Here is a 25,437-nt window from a genome sequence, read left to right on the forward strand (position 1 = left end):
TATAATCAGTTAGGTCTCAGTTCAGAGACATCTTTTTAGAGCACCTTTTGCTATCTTTTCTCATGCTGAATATTAAGAAATTAAAATGACCTATCTAATCATGACTGCATATGGCTTGAAAAATAGTAATTTGTTCTGAATGTCAACATACCTCTGTGGCCAAACGAAGGATAAACATAGGTAGCCCTTCCAGTGGAGGAACATAATTATCTATCAGAAGCGGCAATCCAATAAGATTTCCTTCCTGTAAAAAGAAAGCCATATTTTCACTATCACATTCCATAAAGTCATTTGTTTCAAATGACTGCAAACAATATTAATAAAATGTATGAAGATATTAAATATAAAAGAACCAGTGTTCCATATATAAAACCACTGTAAGCTATTTCTATTAGATCAATTAAAATGCCAGATTATGAACACATTTCTATTACATTACTGCTTTAGATTTATTTTGATAGTGTTACTAGAGATATTACCTTACTGCTGCTTTTGGATTCTCTCTTAAAGGCCTACCATAGATATCCATAATTTCAACAGGTTAATTTGTAACTTGCATGCCATCAATTTCTTCCTTTACCACTACTTCCTTTACCACAGCACCACTACTACTGATACTGAATATTGACAGCAAGCTACTTGATATTTTTTTATTTCATACATATAATCTTTGCATAGTTCGCGAACTATCATCTTTTATCATTACATTTGAGCATCTTTGCTACTGAATATTGGCAGCAGGGCACTGGGTAATTGATTTTATTTATATGTATATATTTCATAAAGATAGTCCTTGTTTTGCAACTGCCTTGTATAGCAACTGCTTATAGTTATAATGATCATGAAAAAGTATCTTTGTAATCAATCCTTGCACTTACAACTTTTGCAGGTTGATAAAGCAAAGCAAGGCTGAAGTAAGATCATAAGCGCAATTGTGTAATTACTTTGCTTAACAACAAAATTGCCAGTTCCAATTGTCATCATTAGGCAAGACTACATGTACTGAAATTACTAAAGTAAATAAATTAGCTATATTCCTAATAATCATGAATTTGTTGTTTAAAAGCCAAATGCTATGTACATCAATTTCAAGGGAGAAATAATCTTTTAGCATTTCACTCTTCTTTGATAAGAAGTCAACAATATATTCAGCAAGGCCTTCCTTTGGACCATCTTCTTCTGTCCAGCCACTTTCAGCATTCTCCAAGGCCAACATAGCCAGATCAAAGAGAGGAGCTGCTTCCTAGATGTACAGAAGAAACATAAAACGTTATTGTTTATGGAAAACAATATATTATCTAGAAGCATCCAAAAGACTGAGTCTGAGAACATTTCTTTATATATATAAAGATGGGGTATAAAAATTATTAACTGCAGGTCACCCTCCCAGAGATTAAATACTGTGGAAGGCTGTAGCAATATATTTCCACAATTTAATTGGAATACCATTTATCAATCTTGAACAGCTCCAGAGACTATGCAGCTAAATATAAATAGTAATCAATACATATAACAAGTATGTAAAAAATAAATTATAAAAATAAATTTGACAACTAAACCACACATTGGCTCTTAAAAGATATGTGTATTCGGGTCATGTGGATTTCTGGGAGTAACATCTTCTACAAGGATGGAACAGCATGTAAAACATCTCTGTTTTAACTTATCAAGCATCTACCAAGGACCCACCAATAGATTGAGAGCCTGATTGAACTTGCTACCTATGAATGGAATTTGGTAGACAAAGATTCTGTATGGCTGAATGAAATTAAATAGAGGACTCATTTATGCAAAACACAATAGATTAAAAATGATTGTTATATAAATATATGAGAAATGTATATGCATTTGAATAACGAACTCCAACGATCCATCTGTTAAGCTACTGAAGTTCGCAGATGACACAACAGTGATTGGTCTCATTCGAGACAATGACGAATCCGCATATAGACGAGAGGTGAACAACTAGCCTTGTGGTGCAACCAAAACAATCTGGAACTGAACACTCTCAAAACCGTAGAAATGGTGGTAGACTTTAGGAGAAACCCTTCCATACTTCTACCTCTCACAATACTTGACAACACAGTATCAACAGTAGAAACCTTCAAATTTCTAGGTTCTATCATATCGCAAGATCTAAAATGGACAGCTAACATCAAAAACATCATCAAAAAAGGACAACAAAGAATGTTCTTTCTGCGCCAACTCAGTAAGCTCAAACTGACCAAGGAGCTGCTGATTCAGTTCTACAGAGGAATTATTGAGTCTGTCATTTGTACCTCTATAACTGTCTGGTTCGGTTCTGCAACCCAACAAGAAAAACACAGACTTCAGAGGATAATTAGAACTGCAGAAAAAATAATTGCTACCAACCTGCCTTCCATTGAGGACCTGTATACTGCACGAATCAAGAAGAGGGCCGTGAAAATATTTACAGACCCCTCGCATCCTGGACATAAACTGTTTCAACTCCTACCCTCAAAACGACGCTATAGAGCACTGCACACCAGAACAACTAGACACAAGAACAGTTTTTTCCCGAAGGCCATCACTCTGCTAAACAAATAATTCCCTCAACACTGTCAGACTATTTACTGAATCTGCACTACTATTAATCTTCTCATAGTTCCCATCACCAATCTCTTTCCCCTTATGACTGTATGACTGTAACTTTGTTGCTGGCAATCCTTATGATTTATATTGATATATTGACCATCAATTGTGTTGTAAATGTTATACCTTGATGAACGTATCTTTTCTTTTATGTACACTGAGAGCATATGCACCAAGACAAATTCCTTATGTGTCCAATCACACTTGGCCAATAAAAATTCTATTCTATTCTATTCTATTCTATTCTATTCTATTCTATTCTATTCTATTCTATTCTATTCTATTCTAATAACTGCGTTGGATAAATCTATATATAGAATTACAGCTACTGTTAAAATGACGTAAAGTATTATACTTTTCCTCTGTTGTACAGATACTGTATTTTTTGGAGTATAAGACCATTTCCCCCCCAAAAGAGGCTGAAAATTTGGGTACGTTTTATACTCCGAATATAGCTTTTTCAAAGCTTTTTTTCAGGCCTAACAAGGTGCTAACGAGATAGTAGGGAGTGAAGCGATCTTCCCAGCTTTGCCTGCTCCCTCGACTCTCCACTGTGCTTTAAGGAGGCACTAGCGAGTGAAGCGATCTCCATGCTTTGCTCCGACTCTCAGCTGTTCTTTAGAAGCTTTTTTTCAGCCCTAACTAGGTGCTGGTCGAAGCAATCTCCCCGTGGTTTGCCTGCTTTTCTCATTGCTGCTTCCTCTCTGAAGCTGCCTTAGAAGCTGTTTTTATCCCCAAGCAGGGGATAAAAAACCAGCAAACTAATGTGCTGAAACTGACCAGACTAAGGACGCTAGCCAGATGAACACCTGGTAGGCAGATTTTTTTCCACCTATTTTCCTCCCCCAAAACTAAGCTGCATCTTATGCGTCTTATTCTCTGAAAAATACAGTAGTCCTCACCACCAAAATTGAAGCCAAAATTTCCATTCCTAAGCAAGGCATTGCTTAACACTGGAAGTTAATGGAAGTCCATTGCTAAATTAAATGAGTTTTACTCCATTTTCTGATTTTTTTTGCCACAGTTGTTAAGTGAATTATTGCAGTTGTTAAGTGAATCATGTGGTTGTTAAGCAAATATGAATTGAATTTTGAGCATGGGGATGCTGGATATTAGTAAAAATAGTATACACATTTTTATAAAATAAGATAAATGCAATGATAAGAGGAAGGTTTAGAAATTGAATGGCGGTAGTATTATATACATTTAAACAATATGAAATAATGAATGATTATAATTTGACATAAATGTATATTACTATTAGAAATATATAAGCTGGATGAATGTGATAACTATGATTAATAATATTATTTTATCTGTACTGAAAAGTAGGGCGCCCAGGTGTCGCATTGTTCATGCATTGATATGTATATATAATATAAAATAAAAAACTTGATAAAACAAAGAGGAACACACTGGTTCACCTGGTGAAGGGAAAGATATTCACGAAGTTAGATCTGAGGGAGGCATATTATAGGGTGAGGATCAAAAAGGGAGATGAATGGAATACTGCATTTAACTGCCCCGGGGAGTTTCCAGTTCAAAGTGATGCCTTTCAGTCTCCAAGGGACTCCCACTGTGTTCATGCAACTGATTAACGAGGTGCTGCATGATCATCTGTATAAAGGGATCTTAGTCTATTTAGCTGATATTCCCATCTTTACCAAGACAATGGAGGAGCACGTAAAGCTGGTTAGCCAGATACTTAAAAAGCTCCAGGGAAAACGGACTTCCTGTTTGGCACCGTAGGTGATGGCGGTGATCTTTACGATCACCAACCTCTGGATTATGTGGAATTGCTAGGACAGCTTAAATCTGCCGTCCAGCGGTTCGAAAAACCCCTTCTTCGGGAGTAGAAGAAGTGGTGAGCTGAGGGCAGAGGTAGAACTTCCCTAAAGCCCCTGAGAAAAAAGGGGTTTGAAGGGTTAAGTTCCCTACAGCAACCTGAAGTGCTCCAGATCCGAGGATTTTTCTGCTTTGGCGGAACCAATCACCACGACCAAACGTCGAGATTTATTTTGGACAATAATAAAGGATTATACCGGACAGAACGAAAGTGAGAGAACGTTATGCAAGTAACCAAGCCAATTCCCCGTTACTTTGTAACAAGCTTGAAAATAGCAAGAAAATGGAGGCGAATTGTTAACAAGCTAACGAGTGGAAATCCAAAGTGATACTTTTAGTCCTTGCCGTGGGCTGCTGGTAAATTGCATGTTATTTGCTACTTTAACTCTTTAACTCTTTGCTGCCTGCTGATAGAATCTAGGGGAGATTTTTAAATATTGCTTTAAAAGACTGTGTTTCTCAGAGGTTAAGAAGATTTAAAGTGAATGTTAAGTTGGAAATAAATAAATAAATAAATAATTTTATAGAAGATGGCAGCCAAACAATTAAAGTCTACTGTAACAAAGGGGTCTGGAATTTCATCAGCTGGTGCCTCTCCAGCTCATACAGCAGAGACTAGAACACTGAACTTAGAGGCGGTACAAGAGAACTTAAAAGACTTCATGCAAGAAAAATTTAAAGTAATAACTGATGAGATGTCTGAAATGAAAGAGCAGATTTTAGAAATTCAAGTGGGAAATAAAGAAGTTAAAGAAGGATTTGTAATTGCAGTACAAAGCTTGGCAACACATGTGATTTTATTAGAAGAGGAAGTTGAAGAAATTAAGCAACATAATTCAAAATTAGAAAATAAAATGGATGAATTTCAAAGTAAAATGGAAAAAACAGATGATGAAATAGTTTTGATACAATATAGAAATATGGAATTTGCTCTAAGAATCCGTGGTTTGAAAGAAAATAAAGAAGAGAATTTAAGGGAAATTTTTTCTGAAGTATTTGCTGAGATATTAGCAGCTCGTCCAGCAGATGTGGCTTATCAAATTGATAAAATATATCGTGTGAATTCTTGGATAGCAAGGCAAAAAAAGTTGCCAAGGGATGTTGTTATTTATTTTACAAATAGAACAGTGAGAAATCAGATTTTGCAAGCCTCATATAAGGGGGAGAAGATTCAGGTTGCTGGTCAAGATATTTTAATATTAAAGGAAATTCCACCAAAAATGTTAAGGGCTAGGAAGGAATTTGCCTTCCTGGTGAATGAACTTAAAAAACATCAGATTGAATATAGATGGGATATTCCAACTGGTATAATAGTATATTATGCAGGGAAAGTATATCATCTTAATACAGTTGGAAAAGCAAGAGAATTTTATGTTGAGGCATTAAAAGTTGGAAGTCTTCCTCCATTGGAAGCTAGAAGAAGGGAGACTGAAGTGAAGGAAAGAAAAGTGAAGCAGGTACAAGAACAGATTGTGATGGAAGAAGATATATTACAAGTGTTGGAAATACCTACGACGGGTTCAGACTCAAAAGAACAAAGGCTGACAAGAGCTGCTGCTAAACGCAAGGAACAAGAGATGAAGGCACAACAACAATTGGCAACTACTACAACGGAAACAGTGGGAGGAGCAAGGCCTAAAGCAAAATGTGATCTGCGGCTAGTGTTCCAAAAGTTTCCTTTGGCCGATAATGGCAATTAAACTATTATCTTGGAATGTTAATGGTTTGAATTCACCGCAGAAGAGAAGGAAAGTATTTCACTATTTGAAACAATTTAAAAATGACATTACCTGTTTACAAGAAACACATATTAGATCTTTAGACCAGAAATATTTGATAAACTCAAAACTGGGAGTACATTTTGTTGCCTCCTTTTGGAAAAAAAAATGGTTTAGTTATATATATAAAGAAGGATATATCAGCAAAATTAATTGAGGTAGATAAGCAAGGAAGATACATTGCTATTGAACTTTTGTTGGAGGGAAAGAAGACATTATTAATAGGAGTTTATGCTCCGAATCAACAACAAGAAAATTTTTTCAAGTTTTTACATAAAAGAATAGTATTTTGGGATTATAAATCATATATATTAATGGGTGATTGGAATGGTGTGTTGGATACTCAAAAAGACAAAAAAAGTTTAAGGAAAATATCAAGCCGGGCGAAATTACCGAAGGCTTTTTTTGAAATGATGGAGGACTTGGAATTAAGAGATATTTGGAGAGAACATAATACAGAAGAGAGGGATTTTACCTTCTTTTCTGACAGGCACCAATCATTTTCGAGGATTGATTTTATTTTGATTACTAATGATTTGTATTCTAGAGTGAAGAAGACTAAGATTTGTTCAAGAACTTTATCTGATCATAGTCCGGTTTGGATTGAATTTGATCGGGAAAAGGAGGCTAGGAGATCATGGAGGTTGAATGAGAATTTGTTTAAATATGAACAAAATGTAAATGAATGTAAAAAGCAAATGAAAGAATTTTTTATTATGAATATGAAAAAAGAGACATCTATAGAGATGATTTGGGACGCCAGCAAGACTTATATGAGAGGAAATGTTATACAAATGAATATTAAATACAAAAATAAATTGCAGAAAAAGAAAAAGGAATTGGAAGAGGAAATTAAAAAGAAAGAACAATTATTGATAAATAGCCCAGGAAATAGTAAAATAAAAGAATCAATAAATATATTAAGAGGTCAGTTTAATATGTTGATGGCAGATCAAGTAGCAATTAATTTACAATATGTAAAACATAATACGTTTAATAATGCCAATAAGCCAGGAAGATGGCTTGCCTATTTAATAAGGAAAAAACAGAAATCACGAACGATTGATAAAATAGAATATAGGGGTAAGGAAGTTTATCAAAAGAACTTGATTAAAAAAGCATTTTTAGAGTATTATAGTAAGTTATATACTAGGGATATGATTGATGATACAGAGATAGAAAGATATTTACAACAACAAAATATTTGTGAGCTTACAGAAAATCAAAGAGAAGAACTGAATCAATTAATTACTTCAGAGGAAATTTTGTTAGCAATTAAGCAACTTAAAATCGGTAAAGCACCAGGTACAGATGGTTTAACAGCTGTTTATTATAAAAATTTACAAAATGAGATGGTTGAACCACTTAAAGAGTTATTTAATAAAATTCAAATGGGAGGAGATGTTCCCCCTTCATGGAGGACAGCCTTTATTTCGTTAATACCGAAGGAAGATCGAGATGGTATTAAAGCAGAGAATTATAGGCCTATATCACTTTTAAATACTGATTACAAGATATTTACCAAGATACTTGCTAATAGATTAATGCCAGTGATGAATCAAATAATTCATAATGATCAGTCAGGATTTATTAAGGGTAGGCAGATGAGATATAATGTGAGGCAAATTGTAAATTTACTTGAATATTTGGAACGAAACAACCAAGTCTCAGCGGCATTCCTTTTTTTGGATGCTGAAAAAGCTTTTGATAGATTGGATTGGCAGTTTTTGTTTAAAGTAATAGAAAAAATGCAATTTGGGGATTATTTTATCCATGCAATTAAAGCAATATATCAGAAGCAAACAGCACAAATAATAGTAAATGGTGGGTTAACAGAAACTTTTAAAATTGGGAAAGGGACGAGACAGGGATGTCCCTTGTCCCCATTACTTTTTATTTTAACTTTAGAAATTCTTCTGAATAAAATACGTGGTTCCGATCGAATAAAGGGAATTAGAGTTAAACATCAAGATTATAGATTAAGAGCTTTTGCAGATGACTTGGTTGTTACTGTATGTCAACCAATATACTCAGCTACTGGTTTAAAAGATATAATTGGTCAGTATGGCAAAGTATCTGGATTTAAGGTGAATCAGCAAAAGACAAAGATGATAACTAAAAATATGAATATACAACAAAAAGAAGAGTTAGAAAGAACTACAGGTTTTGAAATTGTTAAAAAGGTTAAATATTTAGGAATATATATTACAGCTTCAAATGTTAAATTATACAAAAATAATTATGAGGTATTGTGGCAGAAGGTATGGAAAGAAATGGAGAGTTGGAAGAAGTTACAACTATCTTTGTTGGGAAGAATAGCGGCTATAAAAATGAATGTTTTGCCCAGGTTTTTATTTTTGTTTCAAATGATACCGGTGCTTAAGAATGATATTAAATTACAGGAATGGCAAAAGGGGATTAATAAATTTGTATGGATGGGCAAAAAACCAAGAATAAAATTAAAAATAATGCAGGATACAAGGGAAAGGGGGGGTCTTAAAATGCCTAATTTAAAATTGTATTATGAAGCAGTTGTCTTATCATTAATTACTGATTGGATTAATTTAACTGAGGAAAGAGTTTTGAATATAGAAGGTTATGGTTTGTTATATGGGTGGCATGCCTATTTATTATATGATAAGAAAGTAGATAAAATATTTAAAAATAATATAATTAGAAATGCATTATTGAGGGTCTGGAGGAAATATCAATATAAATTAGATGGAAAGATTCCAATATGGGCAATCCGAGACACATGATAGAAAATATAAATATATATCAAAAGATGGAGGTAGTTACCTATAAAGAACTTCTTTGTATGGAAAAGGGGGAATTACAATTAAAATCTAGAGAAAAGATGGGGGAAGAAGGGAAAAATTATACATGGTTCCAATATGGACAATTACAAGCTAGATGGAAATTAGATCAAAAAATAGGTGTTAAGCAAACTGAGGATAATTTGTTAAAACAAATGAGAGATCAAGGCCAACAGTATATTAAGAGGTTGTATAATGTATTAGTAGAAATAGACTCAGAGACTGAATTGGTTAAGGATTGTATGATTAAGTGGGCACAAAATTTTCAGCAACCAATAATGTTGGAAACTTGGGAAAGAATTTGGGTGAGGAATGTTAAATTTACACAAGCGCAAAATATGAGAGAAAATTTTTATAAGATGTTTTATAGATGGCATTTAGACCCCAAAAAGTTGTCATGTATGTATCCTAATGTACAGGCTAAATGTTGGAGATGCGATTGTGAAGATGCCACTTATTACCATATATGGTGGACTTGTAAAAAAGTTAAAGCATTTTGGATTAAAGTATGGTGGATCATGCAGAATATTTTGAAAAAGAAGAAATATTTTGTATTAGATATATTTCTGAAGGAGAGGCGAATTGAGAGTGTGATTAAGTGTGGAGAGACTAGAGATTATAATTTAGGAATTATTTTAGATTATGATTGTTAGTTTTGATACCCTGCATTTTGTTCTGGGAAGTCGGGGTGGGGGGTAGGAGGTAAGGGGGAGGGGAATTGGGGGGTTGAGGCTAGAGATGGAGTGATGGTTAATGTACAGGGATTATTGAGGATGTATAAATATAATTAATGTAGGGTCGGGTCTGCCCAGTTACCATTTTAGAACGGTGGGGAGGGAGAAAAGAGAGAGTAGGAGGTAGGAAAGAGGAGAAGAGGAAGGAAGAGGGGTAGAAGAGGGAGAAGGAAGGTGTAGGGTGGAGGGAGGAGAGGCTGTAGATAAGAGAAGGAGAGGAAGGTCTGGAAAGTAAAAGAAGGTAGAAGAGGGAAGAGTGTTAAAAAGGGGGGTGGTGACTGGGCAAGCCCGACTAATTGTATATAACTGTACATTGAACGAGTTGTTTGACATGATTGTAAAAATAAAACTTTTTTATGAAAAAAAAAAAAAAGCTCCAGGGAAAACGTGAAATGGGCGCTAGCCAAAGTCACAGAGATGCAAAAAGAACAAGCAGATAAAAGGCAATACCCTCAGAGACTGTTACACATAGGAGAGAAAGTTTACCTTTCTACCAAGTACCTGAAACTGAAGTTACCTTGCAAAAAACTGGGCCCTTATAGGACCTTTCCCTATCATAAGATCAACCCACCAGTAGAACTGAAACACCGGCGCCTCCTAAGGAAAGTGCATCCGGTCTTTCATAACAGCTTATTGAAGCGGTAATAAGGTTGGTGTTGTGGCTGGTAGCTCAGGCAGTCCCCAGTCTTATCGTAGTGGAAGGGGAAACCTACTATGAAATACAAAGGATCATAGACTCAAGATTTTATAGGGAAAACTGCAATACTTAGTGTAGTGGATATGTTACCCCGTCAGAAGCCACTTGAGTGAAAAGTAGGGATGTTAGAGCAGAGAAATCAGTCATGACATTCCATGAAAAAGATCCCCAGAAGCCAAAGGAACCGTCTGGTGATGGAAGCGGGGGCAAAAGGAAATTAACCTATCTATATTTGATATTTTTCAGGTATTCCTCAATCATTAGGGAACATCCAACTGTCAACTTTGAATCAAACCTGGCAGAAGCCATTTTTTTATTCCTCAGTTGCCACAGAGAGTGGGGAGGAGAAAGGAGGATGAAATGTGTTGCTAGACAAAACACAGAACTTTCTAATGAGAACCAAATTCTACAGGTAGTAGAAATGGGGAGGAGTACCTGAAGAGCCTGACAATTAACCTACCATATTTTTTGACTGTAACCCACACCAATGTATAAGACGCACCAAGATTTCAAAGAGGCAAACAAGGGAAAAAAAGTTTTTGCCCTCCCCAGCCCCCAGGAGCACTCTGCAAGCCTCCCAAACTGAGCCTGTTTTTCACAAAAACGGGCCCCACAGAGGGTTGAGAGGCCTGCAGAGTGCTCCTGGGGGCTGGGAAGGACAAAAACGTGACGCATGGGGGAGTGGGAGGCTGCAAAGTGCACCTGTAGACTGGGGAGGACAAAAATGCCCCCGTTTTTCCAAAAAACAGGTCAGTTTTTTGTCTCCCAAACCCTCTCATGCATCATGCTTTTGCCTTCCTCAGCCATAGGAACACTCTGCAGGCTTCCCAAACCCACTGTGTGTCCCATTTTTGCAAAAAACAGGCTTGTTTTTGGCCTCCCAAACCTCCTACCCATCGCATTTTTGCCCTCTTCAGCCCCCACGAATACTCTGCAGGCCTCTCAAACCCTCTGTGCATCCCGCTTTTCAAAAAAAAAACAAAAAACCGGGCCCATTTCGCAAAAATGGCTTATTCAGTGTATAAGATGCACCAACATTTCCACCCTCTTTTACAGGGGAAAAAGTGTGTCTTATACTCCAAAAAGTACAGTAATTGGCCAACGTGACTTGTGACTTTGGGGGAGGGAGTTATTTCCTATTTTAATTATACTGAAACTGTGGGAAAACATTTAGAACTGGTTTTCCATTTGATTGTGACAATATGATATACCCAATAAAGACATTCTTAGAAGTATATCATAGCCTCAAGTTCTGATTTGCTTGAGTTTGTTAGTCAGAATCACAACAGAATGGTTGCAAACAGAGGACTATTTGTATTTTACTTCATTTTTAATGCACTTTTTTCTATTATAATGTATGTATTTTTATCTTTGTGTTTTGGTTCTTTTTCTTTTTGTCACTATTTAGAAACAATCAAAGAATAATTTTTAAAAAATAATGAGTTATAGTTAACTAATAAAGCATTGAGATAAGCAAGTGAATTGTGATTATTTATATTATTTATTTATATTTCACATTTCTGAACTGCTCAACTTCCTCAAAGTGGGACTCTGGGCAGCATACAATAGAAAAAGTATATTAAATATCCAAGAAGTTAATACATCTAGGATAACATGAATGTTATCATGAAAGCTATTGATGGATAAGCAAAAAACTTATTTCAGAATCTAAAGAAAAAGAAAAAAAGGCAGCACAAACTAGGATGTATACCTGTGTATGCACACACACACATACGTGCAAGCAAGACGTGAATAGAAGAGATGGGGGTTGTGGCAGGAGGGAGAAGCAGTCATTATGATAGTTAATTATTATTGCTAAGAACAGTAAAACAATTGGAAAATTGAAGAATAAGGAAGTTAAAAGTGCAAGAAATTTTAGAAGAATGAACTTTGCCAATTCTCATTGGCTAGGAGAAAGTCTGAAGATCAACTCATTTTTTCCAGAAGGAAGTCTGAGGAACTCAGGCAAATAGATGAAAGTTGTATATTTTACTAGAACACTGTACTGTCTATCTCAAAAACGCTTCATAGTTTAAATATGAAGTTAGTTTTTAATTTTTAAGTAAGATATCCCTAAACCAGCATTTCTACCAGATGCCTTAATGTATGCTCCTGATAGAATTGTGAAAACCATTCTTATACATAACATTATTGGAAGTGGAAATTGTGAAATTTCCAGTACCCTTTGCTATTACTCAGGCTGTTTTAGCGACCATATACAACAGTATTTGAAAAGTTGCAGTTTCCACTCCCCAAATAGAAGGAAAAATCCTGCTAAAGCATTAAAATATTTTGTAGATATCTACAAGAATATGAGTAAGAGAAATCCAGTAAATTCTGTACTCTTGATCTTTCAAAAATATTTTGGCAAAGATTTTCATAAATTTCTGAGCAAACAAGGTAGGAAAAGAAATTTCTATTTCATTCATAACACTAAAATTTGAAATCATCCAAAAAACTGAAGTACAGATAAGTGGGGACAGACAAGAGAACATATGTATTCATACAATGTATGGATTTAAAAACAGACCATGTAAATATTCACAGAGCATGAGGAAACCACATTTGTCTTCCACACATTGCTGGAATGTAAGCCTCATGCCTAAACATTTGTTATACTGACAAGACTTTATGGAAGTTGAGTTGGTAACTCAATGTCAGCACTTGGGAACAGGTGACCATTTCTGCACTTTTCTGTGCCTCTTGCCATTGGCCTATTAGAAACAGATATCAGGATATCAGGATAGGCTGAATTTGTTGTTGTTTTGCTTTACAAAATCAGAATGTCTTATATGCTACCTTAACATGTATAAAAAGAACTATTATCTTTAAAAGGATTAGTAAAGTAGCAAATTTAAATCCCCCCCCAAAGTATACTCACTGATAATCTTAAAACTCCAAAGTTTCCAAAGTCATAAATAAGGATCTGATAGAACATTTCTTGACTTGAATCAAAAGAAAACAAAAATCAGTTTCTTAAATGCAGGTTCTCTTATATATTTAGCATCTGCAGAATATTAAGCTTTACCATGAAATCATTAGATTACAAATTATATTCTAATTTATGAATTAGAAGTGATGATCAAATGGTCAGCAATATATAAAATCAACTTATTTTAGCAGAATATTGAAGCTAATATTTGTCACGTATATATATATGTGGGTAATCTACAGGTATGTAGGTAGGTAGGTATGTGTATATATATATATGTGTGTGTGTATATGTATGTGTGTGTGTGTGTATGTGTGTGTGTGTGTGTGTGTGTGTGTGTGTATATATATATATTTGTTTGTTTTCTGAGGTTTTCGCGGGTGTTTGTATGTAGATCTTTGGTTATTCGGGTTTTCTCCCGCGTAAAATTGGAAGTGTCTTGGCGACGTTTCGACGAAGTCTCATTCGTCATCTTCAGGCTTCAGCTTCGTGCTTCTGGGAGCAATGTGTGATTGCAGCTGTTTCTTCCTTTTTAACTGCTAGTGGGGGTTTGAACTGATTGGGTGGGAGCTTGGCTGTGCTCTGATTGGATGGGGTTTTTTTGTGCTCTGATTGGCTGGGGGTGTGTCCTGTGTTGGTGGGGGCTTGGTTGTGCTCAGATTAGTCTGAGTTGCAGGGGGATTTGAGCTGGTGAGCTGCATTGCTGTTGTTTGGCTTTGTGTTTGTGGTCGTGCTACATCTTCATAGTGGGTGTCTGTCTGCTGTATGTATGGAACCCCTCCAATCCATACATACAACAGACAGACACCCACTATGAAGATGTAGCACGACCACAAACACGAAGCCAAACAACAGCAATGCAGCTCACCAGCTCAAATCCCTGCAACTCAGACTAATCTGAGCACAACCAAGCCCCCACCAACACAGGACACACCCCCAGCCAATCAGAGCACAGCCAAGCTCCCACCCAATCAGTTCAAACCCCCACTAGCAGTTAAAAAGGAAGAAACAGCTGCAATCACACATTGCTCCCAGAAGCACGAAGCTGAAGCCTGAAGATGACGAATGAGACTTCGTCGAAACGTCGCCAAGACACTTCCAATTTTACGCGGGAGAAAACCCGAATAACTAAAGACCTACACACACACACACACACACACACACACACACACACACACACACCTACACACCTAGCTATCTACCTGTAGGACAAAATGGTGATAAAGTCCTTCAAGTGCTAATTATATATTATTTCAAAATATGATTAACATCAGCAAATTGCTTCAAATCAGTTTGTGGTATATTCCACAATATACACAATACTAAAGTTGTGCTTAAATTGGACCATGCTTTCTCCCATCTTCTGGACTATGAACTGGACTATGAACAAAATGCAAAAGCTAAGCTGCAATCCAGAACATCTATTTAAGATTTATTTCCTATTTCAGGTAATTAAATCAATTCTGTTTTGACAAAAATAACGATACATTCAGACTATCACCTGAGTTTTGTGGTATTCAGAAGATAAAGTTTTGTCTGATACTGAATCAGTGCCCATTGAGGACTAACACATCCAACAAAGGAATGATCACGAAGCAGCTCTTGAAGACCTGAAATAACAAGTTTATTTACATTTAGGATATCCTACAAAATTAACAGATTTTGCAATTTATTCCTAATCTACTTTAGTTACTTTTAAAATATATGAAACCAAGAACCCAGTTTTAATTGTCCCATTTGTATAACTGACTGCAAATTTTAAATCTTTCTGTTTAAAAGTAAATACATTTTTTAAATAAGAATTTTGTTGCCAAAAATCTGAAGATTAGCAAATATTTAAGCCCATTTCTAAATTCAACTCAACTAAAACAATATCTATTTATAAACTTTTAAAATCAAATCCAGATTTTTCAAAATATTTGACAATGTTAATGTATTGGCTATTTGTATTAGGAGAAAAATATGAAGGACAAAATAATAAATCACTAGTAATTGTGTATCAAGATATAATGTTAGTAATCAACTGAATGCCAGCTAAACTTGCGTTATTTTTAACACATGGATATTCTGTTCTGAAACATACAAACGATCTAAACGATCTAAGAAGAAACGATCTAAGAAGATCTATTCATATGAAGAATGTACAAGCTATTTTTATTTCCTTCAAAATATTTACAGAATTCTGATTGATTCTCCTGAGCCAAATTTTTTAATATTCAAAAATTTATTACAAAATTGATAATAAACTGTATCTAAAAGTACATCATGAGATTGTTTTCACACTAACATCAGCATAACTGCAAACTTGTCTCTGAACTAAGCTCTTACAATGCTGCTCAGAAGTACACAATTTGTTAACCCTGTTGCTTCATCAGTACTTCAAGAATATGAATCAAACTTTGCTTTCTAGGCTAATGTTTTGCAGATCTTTCAATCTGAACACCCATTCAAACTTTATCATATCTTTAGAAAAAATTGTAGTTTTAATAAAATAGTTTATAAAATAATTTAATTATTTATAAACAAATAATGAACAGATAATTCTGTTTCAGTATCTGTAGGGATACTGGAAAATAACTTGTGATGAAGACATATTTGTCATTCTGCAATAGCAGCTGGTTGGGGAAATGGGGTTGGGGATAGGGCTATTGTTTGGGCACTGGGCTCAAATAAAGGAGTTGGAATGTGGAACTGTTACAAGACAATGTTCTTATGTTCCTGTCTCCCACCATATTTCCTCCTTCCCACCGCTACCATAATATTTTGACTTGACTCCAATCCTTAAATAGTAGCCCTATTCTCATTTCCCAGGCCCTGACTTTCCCAACCTTGGAGCCACCAACTGTCCCCAGCAGACATCCTTGGAAGGAGAAGCTGGCCATTCTGAGGTATTTTATTTTTACCAGCTCTCATCACCAGCAACACCTCTCCATCTAGCATACCACATTCACACATTCTACAAGCAAACAAGTCCTCCCTTCCTGCTGAATTACTGAAAAAGATTACAGGCAGTATAAGAAACTAGTCGCAAAAAGAAATAAACAAACTTACTTGCATTTGCTCTTTTATTAATTTCTTCTTGAAGACTCAATACACTGGTTAGATTAATAATTCTTCTTCTTCGGGTGCGGGCAGCAGCCATTTCCTGTTGTGGATTTTTTTCCATTTCAAGACCACGATCTGTTCGCTGCCTCTTTCTGCAAGAGAAATTAAACTGAGTAACAACTCTTTCAAAGAACCCATTTAAGAAAACAAATAGTGTTTGCTGATTTAAAAATACTACCTTAATAATATTTAAATAAATAATAAAAATATTTATTTAAGCTCCAAGACCAAGTCAAGAATTTAAAAATACAACACAAGCAATTAAATGTATAAAAGAAAGAAACCCTAAAAAGTTAAACTTTTACTCAAGGGACTAAAGTTACATTGCAATTAGGCAGGAGCAGGGACTAAAGTTACATTGCAATTAGGCAGGAGCAAGTGTGTGCACAATCTACTTTTCAAGTTATTATTAAACACAAAATGTTGGTTGGATAATAGAACAATATATATTACAAAATGAAGTAGAATAGTACCTCATCTATATACAGGAGCTATAATAATTTGATATAAAATAGATTTAATAGAAAGCCAATTTTATGTAGTAGTTAAGGCACTAGGTTAGAAACAAGAGTTCTAGTCCCTCCTTAGGCAAAAAAAGAAGCCTCCAAAATGCTAAAAAGCGGCGAATTCCAACTATAATTTCTTATACTCTTCCAATTTCTTCTGAGTTTGTCTTTTCTTTCTGTTACTTTTCTAAATAAGTCATTGCCAATCCTCGAATGTATGCTTTCGCTGTATCCCACACATTTTGTAATGAAGTATCTTCCTTTTTATTTTCTCTGAAAAAAAACCAGTTCTTTCTCCATAAATTGTTAAAACTCTTTTTCAATTAATATTGTTTGATTTAATGTCCATCTTGATCTATTTCTTTGTCCCATATAATTGTAATCGGTTTATGATCTGCCCATGTGCTTGCTTTTATATCTTGTACATTTATATCTTGTACATTTAGCGAGTAAATCGACTGACATTCACATCAGAGGTGGGTTACTACCGGTTTGGGAGAACCGTTAGGGGAAATTTGGCGTGATTTCTCAAACCAGTAGTGACCTCTGACTGGCCACATCCCCGAACTGGTTCCTGCTCATTCACCCTGCAAACCCAATGCTCGCTCGCCCTGCCTGCCCACCTGCCCCGCCCAAATACTACTTGTAGAATTTAGCCATGTACTTCTGCTCACCGCTGCTGGCAAAGGTAAGGTGGAAGGGCACGGGCCAGCGGGTGGGTGGGGAAGGGAGAGCTGGTGGAGGGGTGATACCAGCAGCAGGTGGTGGACTGTTGCGCACGGGGAGGGAGGGGAGTGTGTGGAAGATCACGGCACCGGAGCTTTTCCTGTGCGTTTCCCCCAGCTGGCCTGGCCTGCGAGGGAAGCATGTGGAAAATCCTAGCTGCAGTTTATTCGTGAACAACATTGGCTGGGAGAGGCAGGAAGAAAGGCCAATGGTGCTCATGAGGCTCCTGAAGGCTCCTGAAGGGGGGTCGAGCCTCTCTGCCCACAACATCTACACCTCAGGGCATCACTGGCAGCACTTCCTGCGCCTCCCGTGCTGTGCTCTTCTCACTGCTGCTCGGTCTCCTTGATGCATGGAGGCAAGAGGCGGCAATTTCTTTTGCTACCTGCAAGCTGCTGGTTGCTGAGTGCGAGAAGCAGAGTGAGTATGCCAGCGATTTGCTGGCTGCCTCTAATCTGCAGTTTACTCACGAGCATGGTGCTCCAGTAAAATGTGCGTCTCACAGTGGGGCGCAATTTGGGGTAGCAGGTGGAGCAGGGGATGGGGGGGAGCTTGGCACGCTTTGCAGCTGTGTGGCCACAAAGGTTATCGGGTTGGCTCCCCTCTCCCTGCTGGCCAGTGCCTCCCAAAGCCACCAGGGTTTCATGCAGCCGCTGCACTGGTCTGATGGGGCAGCAGCATCCCACTCCGGTCTTTCTCCAGTTGAGCGGGGGGAAAAGGAGGGGGACTTCACAAACAGAAGAGAATTCTCTTTTGGTACCAGAGCCAAAGCTAAAAGAAACTGGCGGGAGAAAAAGAGGGAGGGTAGGAAGAGGGGAAGGGCAATTTTTTCATTTTTTTAACTCTGTAGCAACATTCTTCCCAGCTGCTTTCTCTGCTCAGCAGCAGAACTTTTTTTTAAGGTTAGTCCCTTCTTCCCAAGGAGAAAAGAGCGGGGGAGGGGAGAGAAAAGGAAGGCGGCGTAGGATGGTGGGGGGTGGGAGCGGGGGTCGTCTTACTCCCGGCTGGTTGCTGCTTCCTTGGGTCCCAACTTTTCAGTCTCAGAAATTGGTTGAAAAATCCCCTCCTCCTGTTTTGCAGCCATGCACCATTTTCTGTCCTTGCCTCTTTCCCATTTTTATTTGGTTTTTCCCTTCCACCCTGTAGATCAGGTTGCATAAGTCCATCTTAATATGCTATTCCTGGTATGTGATGTTTTGTATACAAACAGAGAAAGAAGCACTCTTGTGATCTTTGACTTTTAGGCTTGCTGTCAAACATCAGCCATACTACTAATTACTGTTTTGAACAATATGCAGGTTGTATTACACGAATAACTATTTTATATGTGAAATTATGACTGAAATATTTCTGTACCTATTTTGGTTCTCACTGTCAGGAAGTTTCTCCTTAGTTTTAAGTTGCTTCTCTCTTTGTTCAGTTTCCATCGCTTGCTTCTCATTTTGCCTTCTGGTGCTTTGGAAAATACATTGACCCCCCCTTCTTTCTGGCAGCCCCTTAAAAGCCTGTTGCCTATCACAGTCTTGGGCAAAACATGTGAGCCATTTCCTCCTTTCAGTGGTCCATGAAAATACATCTATAGTATGTAGATAATAAAGTTGAAAAAAGGTGAACAACATTTTTACAGAACTATAGATATGTTGTCAGGGAGAGGAGGGGCCAGACAAGGCATCCCTTGACGTGAGTGACACTGAGTTGGCCATGCCCACCCAGTCACATGATCAAGCCATGCCCAGTCACAATTATCAAGCCACGCCCATGAAATAAGCCAAGCCCACAGAACCAGTTGTAAACATTTTTAGAACCCACCCCTGATCCCCATCATATCTATTCTAGACCATGAAATATGCCTGTTTGAGTAAAAAGTATATTGCTTTCCCTTCGGATATCTTTCTCTCCAAGCATTTTAATCAATACTTAATTCCTCCACCATTGTAAAGAAGGCTTTTGGAAGAGTTTTCCTGGTCTTCTTATTTATCTTTGTAGTTTTGTAATCCAAACCGACGTCTATCATTGCATTAAAATCACCTGTCATGCAGATATTTTCATATTCAATTCTATTATTTTTCATAAACGTTTTCTTATCATTTGGGACGTATATCGCCACTAAAAGTATTTGTTTATAGTTCATTGTTACTTCCACCATAAGAATCCTCCTTTCTTCATCAGCAAATATTTGTTTAGATTCTAATGTCTTTTTAATATATAATACTACATCTTTTTTACTTTGATGCGTCAGTGCAGTAAATAATTCTCCCAATTTTGGGTATTCCAAAAGTTTTTTATGTTGTTTTCTAATATGCACTTCTTGTAAACATAGTATATCCATTTTTAATTTGTCCAATTAATTAAGAGTTCTTTTCCTTTTTATTGCTGAATTTAGTCCGCTTATATTTATTAATATTGCTTTTATTTTTTCTTCCATAGTTTACTTGTTAATAGCTTTTGCTGATCTTGTCATTCTTGTCTCTCTTTGATCTTTAACATCTTTTAACCTTGCCCCTTCTCTTATTGCTCTTCCTTCTTGTTCCTTTGCCATCTCTCGTTTGTTATTTTTCTTTCAGTTTTTTTCCTGATATCTAATCTCTCTTTCTTCAGTCTTTCCTCCTCTTGTAACCCCAAGTATTTGATCATAATATTTCTCTAACGAATCTAATCTGTGTCTTTGTTCCTGCCAATTCACCGATATTCCTTCCAGTATGAACCACCTGAAGCTCACTCCTTTTTTAATTAAGCATTTTGTCAGAAATTGATACTCTTTTCTCAAATCTGTGACTCTTCTAGGTATTTGTTTCAACACCATCTCTCTACCTTTATATTTTATTGGGTTATTCCTTGCTGTCCATAATATCTGTTTTTATTGCTTTTTTGGTGAATCTTACATGCATCTCTCTAGGTAATTTGTTTCTCATTGCATAGCTGGTGTGTATTCTAAATATCTCATCAATCTCACTTAATATATTTTCTTTAGTATCTTCCCTTGCTTCTTCCAACTCTGCCATTTTTTCAGCTAGGTTTTCCCCCTTCTCTTCTATGTTTTGGAATCTTAGATAAAATTTTGCACGATCCATTTCTAAAAAAATAGTTATTTTTTCCTGGTTTTTAAGTCTGTCATCCAGCTCTCCCAATCTTTTTTCTGTCAATTCTTTTTCTTCCACCTTTTGTATTCGTTGTTCATTTTTTTTTTTTTGCAAAAATTTTTTATTTTTCCATAATAATTCCCACAATTTGACCAGTGTACAATACAATCACTTATCCAACAATCAGTCCTATACTCAAATTATACTCAGTCGGGGCTGCTCGACTGCCACTCCCCCCTTTAATCCTTTCTTCCCTTCTCATCCTTCTTAAACTTCCCCCACCACCTTCTCCTCGCTTTCCTACTTCCCCTCCTCTTTCCCACTTCTCACTACCATCCTTTCTAACCCTCTATCTTCTCCTTCTTCTCCTCCTCCTATCCTTTCTTCTCCCTCCCTTCTTTCCTCCCTACCCACCTACCTACCTACTTTCTTCCTTCTTTACTCCTCTTTCCTTACCCTTTCCCTTCGGGAGTGTTTGCCGAGCAGTCCCGACATTACACCATTCCAACTTGTTTAATTCTACCATTATTCCTGTACAATGGCAACCAATCAATTTATAGACTATAAATTGTTCATTTTTTTCAATCACCGCCTTAACATCTTTTAACACCCCTTCTACTTTTTGCATTCTCTCATGGAACTGCAGAAAGATACACAAAATAGGAGGATTAAAAATCAAATGGACCTGAAAAAACATGAATTTAATTTAATTGAAAAAGAGGACCTGGCATTTAAAATAAAGGCTTCTAAACAAAATTTCTTTGAAAATGCAAACAAGCTGGGAAGATGGCTGGCATATAAAATTAAAAAAGATAGAAAGAAAAAATTAATTAATCAACTAATGGATGAGGAAGGGACTGTATGTTATCAAAATGAAGAAAAGAAAAAAATAGTGCAGAGCTATTATGAGAAACTCTATAAACAAGAGACAATATCAGGGGAAAAGATAAAACAATACCTAGAAAATTTTGAACTACCCAAAATACCAGAAAAATATAAAAAGGCATTAGAGGAAAGGATAACAATGATGAAACTAACAAAGGGGATCAAAAAACAAAAGAATGGTAAAACACTGGGCCCTGATGGATTGCCTGCAGAGTTATATAAGACATTACAGGATGTAATAAGCAATACAACGTTGGAAGTATTTAATGAACTCCTGGTAGAAGCGAAGATACCAAATTCATGAATGGAGTATATTACTTTTATATCGAAAGAAAATACAGACCTGAAACAAATAAAAAAATTATACATCAATTTCCCTGTTAAATGCAGATTATAAAATATTTGCATCAATAATGGCTGATAGACTAAAGAGACTGTTAAATGAATTTATACACACAAATCAAAATGGTTTTTTACCCAAGAAATAGATTAGAGACAGCATGAGACCACTTTGGAATATTATGAAGCACATCCAGAAAAACAAATGGCGTTGATGTTTCTTGATGCACAGAAAGTGTTTGACAATGTGAATTGGCAATTTATGGTAAAGCAATTAGACTATGGACTTTAGGGGGAGATTTATAAATATGATCAAAACAATTTACTATAAGCGATCAGCAAAGATGATGGTAAATATGACAGAGAAGGTTAACATTATAAAGAGTACAAGGCAGGGATGTCCTCTATCCCCATTATTATTTGTGTTAACACTAGAGGCATTAAATAGAAATGTAAGACAAAATAAAGAGATAAAAGGTATGAGAATTAAGAAAGAAGAATATAAACTAAAGGAATTTGCAGACAATTTAGTATTTATTTTAGAGCAGGGGTCACCAACCTTTCGGACCTCAGGGACCACTAAATTCATAATTTTAAATCCCACGGACCACTAATATGATCTCCCTAATGACCAACTGGGTGGGGGGACTAGGTGGTCATGTGACTGGGTGGGTGGGGCCAACTCAATGTCACTAACATCAAGGGGTGCCTCGCCAGCCTCTACTTGCCCTTCCCCTCCCAGCCACTCCTCGCCTGCCCACCTGGGCTCCTTAAGGCCCCAACAGGAAGCAGCTGTTGGACCTAAGCATCCACCAAGAGAAAGAGTTGGCAAAACAGCTGGCTAAGTTCAAATTGGATGTGACCGAGAAGGAGACTCAGGAGAAGCACCTCACTCAGGACTAGGGGCATAGGCTTTGCAAGCAGAGGGAAGACCTGTGGGAGTGCAAGGCCAGGTACCAGTGCCTGGAGGTTCAACGGGCTGAGATGGTCAGCCAGTTCCAGGCCATGATGCAGTCCCACTGGAACAAGTTCCTCTTCTCTTTGCCACTAGCGCTGCTTCCCTCCAGCCTTTGCCCAAAGCCCTGCACCAGGAGGCTGAAGCAGACCCCAAGTCAGAATTTCTCCCCCCCCCCGACCTGCACAAAAAAAGATTCCGAAGGGGGAGACTCTCTGCAGCAACACAAATATACATTGCACATTGCATTGTACATCTGTCCCAGGGGCTGTAGTTTGAGGACTCCTGATTTAGTGCAATATAAAAAATGCAAATATTTTTTCTGTGGACCACCAAAATTTTCTCACGGACCACCAGTTGGTGACCACTGTTTTAGAGGACCCACAATAAGTAGTGCCAAAATTAATAGAACAAATAGAAGAATATGGAGAAGTAGCAGGGCTGAAAATTAATAAAGACAAAATGAAAATATTGGTGAAAAACATCACAGAGAAGCAGAAAAGGGAGTTAATGGGAAAATTAGATATTCAGATTGCTAAAAAGGTAAGGTATTTAGGAATTCAATTAACAAGAAGATGTTCAATTCAATTCCCTTTTCTGATAAAATATCTTTATATCTAGTAATATTTCCCATATTGATAATATTTGGATTTATTAACACTTCCATTGAATGAATGAATATGAATATGAATATTTTAATTTGTATACCGCCCTTCTCCCGAAGGACTCAGGGCGGTGAACAGGCAGATAAAATACAGATATGCACAATAGTTAAAACATCCCTTAAAAAACTGATTTAAATTTGCCCAAACATTAAAATAACATTCACCCCCATAAAATTACAAAACTTTAAAAACCCATCAAATTCAATTAAAATTTAAAAGTAAAAATCAAGCTACTCCAGCCATATGAAATAAATAGGTTTTAAGTTCGCGGCGAAAGGTCCTAAGGTCAGGTAATTGTCGGAGCCCGAGGGGAAGCTCGTTCCACAGGGTAGGAGCCCCCACAGAGAAGGCCCTCCCCCTGGGGGCCGCCAGTCAACACTGTTTGGCTGACGGCACCCTGAGGAGTCCCTCTCTGTGGGAACGCACCGGACGATGGGAGATAGAGGCCGGCAGTAGACGGTCCCGTAGATAGCCCGGTCCTAAGCCATGGAGTGCTTTAAAGGTGGTAACCAATACCTTGAAGCGCACCTGGAAAACAACAGGTAGCCAGTGCAGTCTGTGCAGGATAGGTGTTACGTGGGAGCTCCGAACCGCTCCCTCAATAACCCGCGCAGCCGCATTCTGGACTAGCTGAAGTCTCCGGGTGCTCTTCAAGGGGAGCCCCATGTAGAGAGCATTGCAGTAGTCCAGACGAGAGGTAACGAGAGCATGAGTGACCGTGCATAGGGCATCCCGGTCCAGGAAGGGACGCAACTGGCGGATCAGGCGAACCTGATAAAAAGCTCTCCTGGAGACGGTCGCCAAATGATCTTCAAAGGACAACCAACCATCCAGGAGCACGCCCAAGTTGCGTACCTTCTCCATCGGGGCCAACGACTCGCCCCCAATGGACAGCTGCATCTGCAGCTGATTGTACCGAGGTGCTGGCATCCACAGCCACTCCGTCTTGGAGGGATTAAGTTTGAGCCTGTTTCTCCCCATCCAGACCCGTACGGCTTCCAAACACCGGGACAGCACTTCAACAGCTTCGCTGGGGTGGCCCGGGGTGGAAAAGTACAGCTGAGTGTCATCAGCATACAGTTGGTATCTCACCCCAAAGCCACTGATGATCTCACCCAACGGCTTCATATAGATGTTGAACAGGAGGGGTGAGAGAATCGACCCCTGCGGCACCCCACACATGAGGCGCCTCGGAGTTGATCTCTGCCCCCCTGTCAACACCGTCTGCGTCCGGTCAGCGAGGTAGGAGAACCACCGATAAACGGTGCCTCCCACTCCCAACCCCTCCAACCGGCGCAGCAGGATACCATGGTCAATGGTATCGAAAGCCGCTGAGAGATCTAATAGGACCAGGGCAGAGGAATAACCCCTATCCCTGGCCCTCCAGAGATCATCCACCAGCGCGACCAAAGCTGTCTCCGTACTGTATCCGGGCCGAAAGCCGGACTGGAACGGGTCTAGATAGACAGATTCCTCCAGGTACTGGGGTAGCTGACATGCCACCACACTCTCTACAACCTTCGCCGTAAAGCGAAGATTGGAGACTGGCCGGTAATTCCCTAAAACAGCTGGGTCCAGGGAAGGCTTCTTGAGGAGGGGTCTCACCACCGCCTCTTTCAAGGCAGCAGGAAAGACCCCCTCCCGCAAAGAAGCATTTGTAATCCCCTGGAGCCAGCTTCGTGTCACCTCCTGTGTAGCCAGTACCAACCAGGAGGGGCACGGATCCAGTAAACATGTGGTGGCATTCAGCCTACCCAGCAA

General features: G+C 37.8%; 1 protein-coding gene across 5 annotated transcripts in view; it reads right to left on the minus strand.

Moving 5' to 3' along the window:
• The window catches only part of MLH1 (mutL homolog 1), a 122,413-nt gene that overhangs the window by 30,530 nt on the left and 66,446 nt on the right, over positions 1-25,437 (minus strand). For all 5 annotated transcript variants that reach the window (XM_058179873.1, XM_058179876.1, XM_058179874.1 and 2 more), the window contains exons 13-17: positions 16,467-16,612; positions 14,917-15,025; positions 13,365-13,428; positions 1,082-1,243; positions 152-244 (exon numbers count right to left, since the gene is read on the minus strand). In XM_058179873.1, the coding sequence (XP_058035856.1) occupies positions 152-244; positions 1,082-1,243; positions 13,365-13,428; positions 14,917-15,025; positions 16,467-16,612 (574 nt within the window). The remainder of the gene's footprint in view (positions 1-151; positions 245-1,081; positions 1,244-13,364; positions 13,429-14,916; positions 15,026-16,466; positions 16,613-25,437) is intronic.

The sequence above is a fragment of the Ahaetulla prasina genome, chromosome 4, assembly GCF_028640845.1.
Source record: "Ahaetulla prasina isolate Xishuangbanna chromosome 4, ASM2864084v1, whole genome shotgun sequence".
NCBI lineage: Eukaryota > Metazoa > Chordata > Lepidosauria > Squamata > Colubridae > Ahaetulla > Ahaetulla prasina.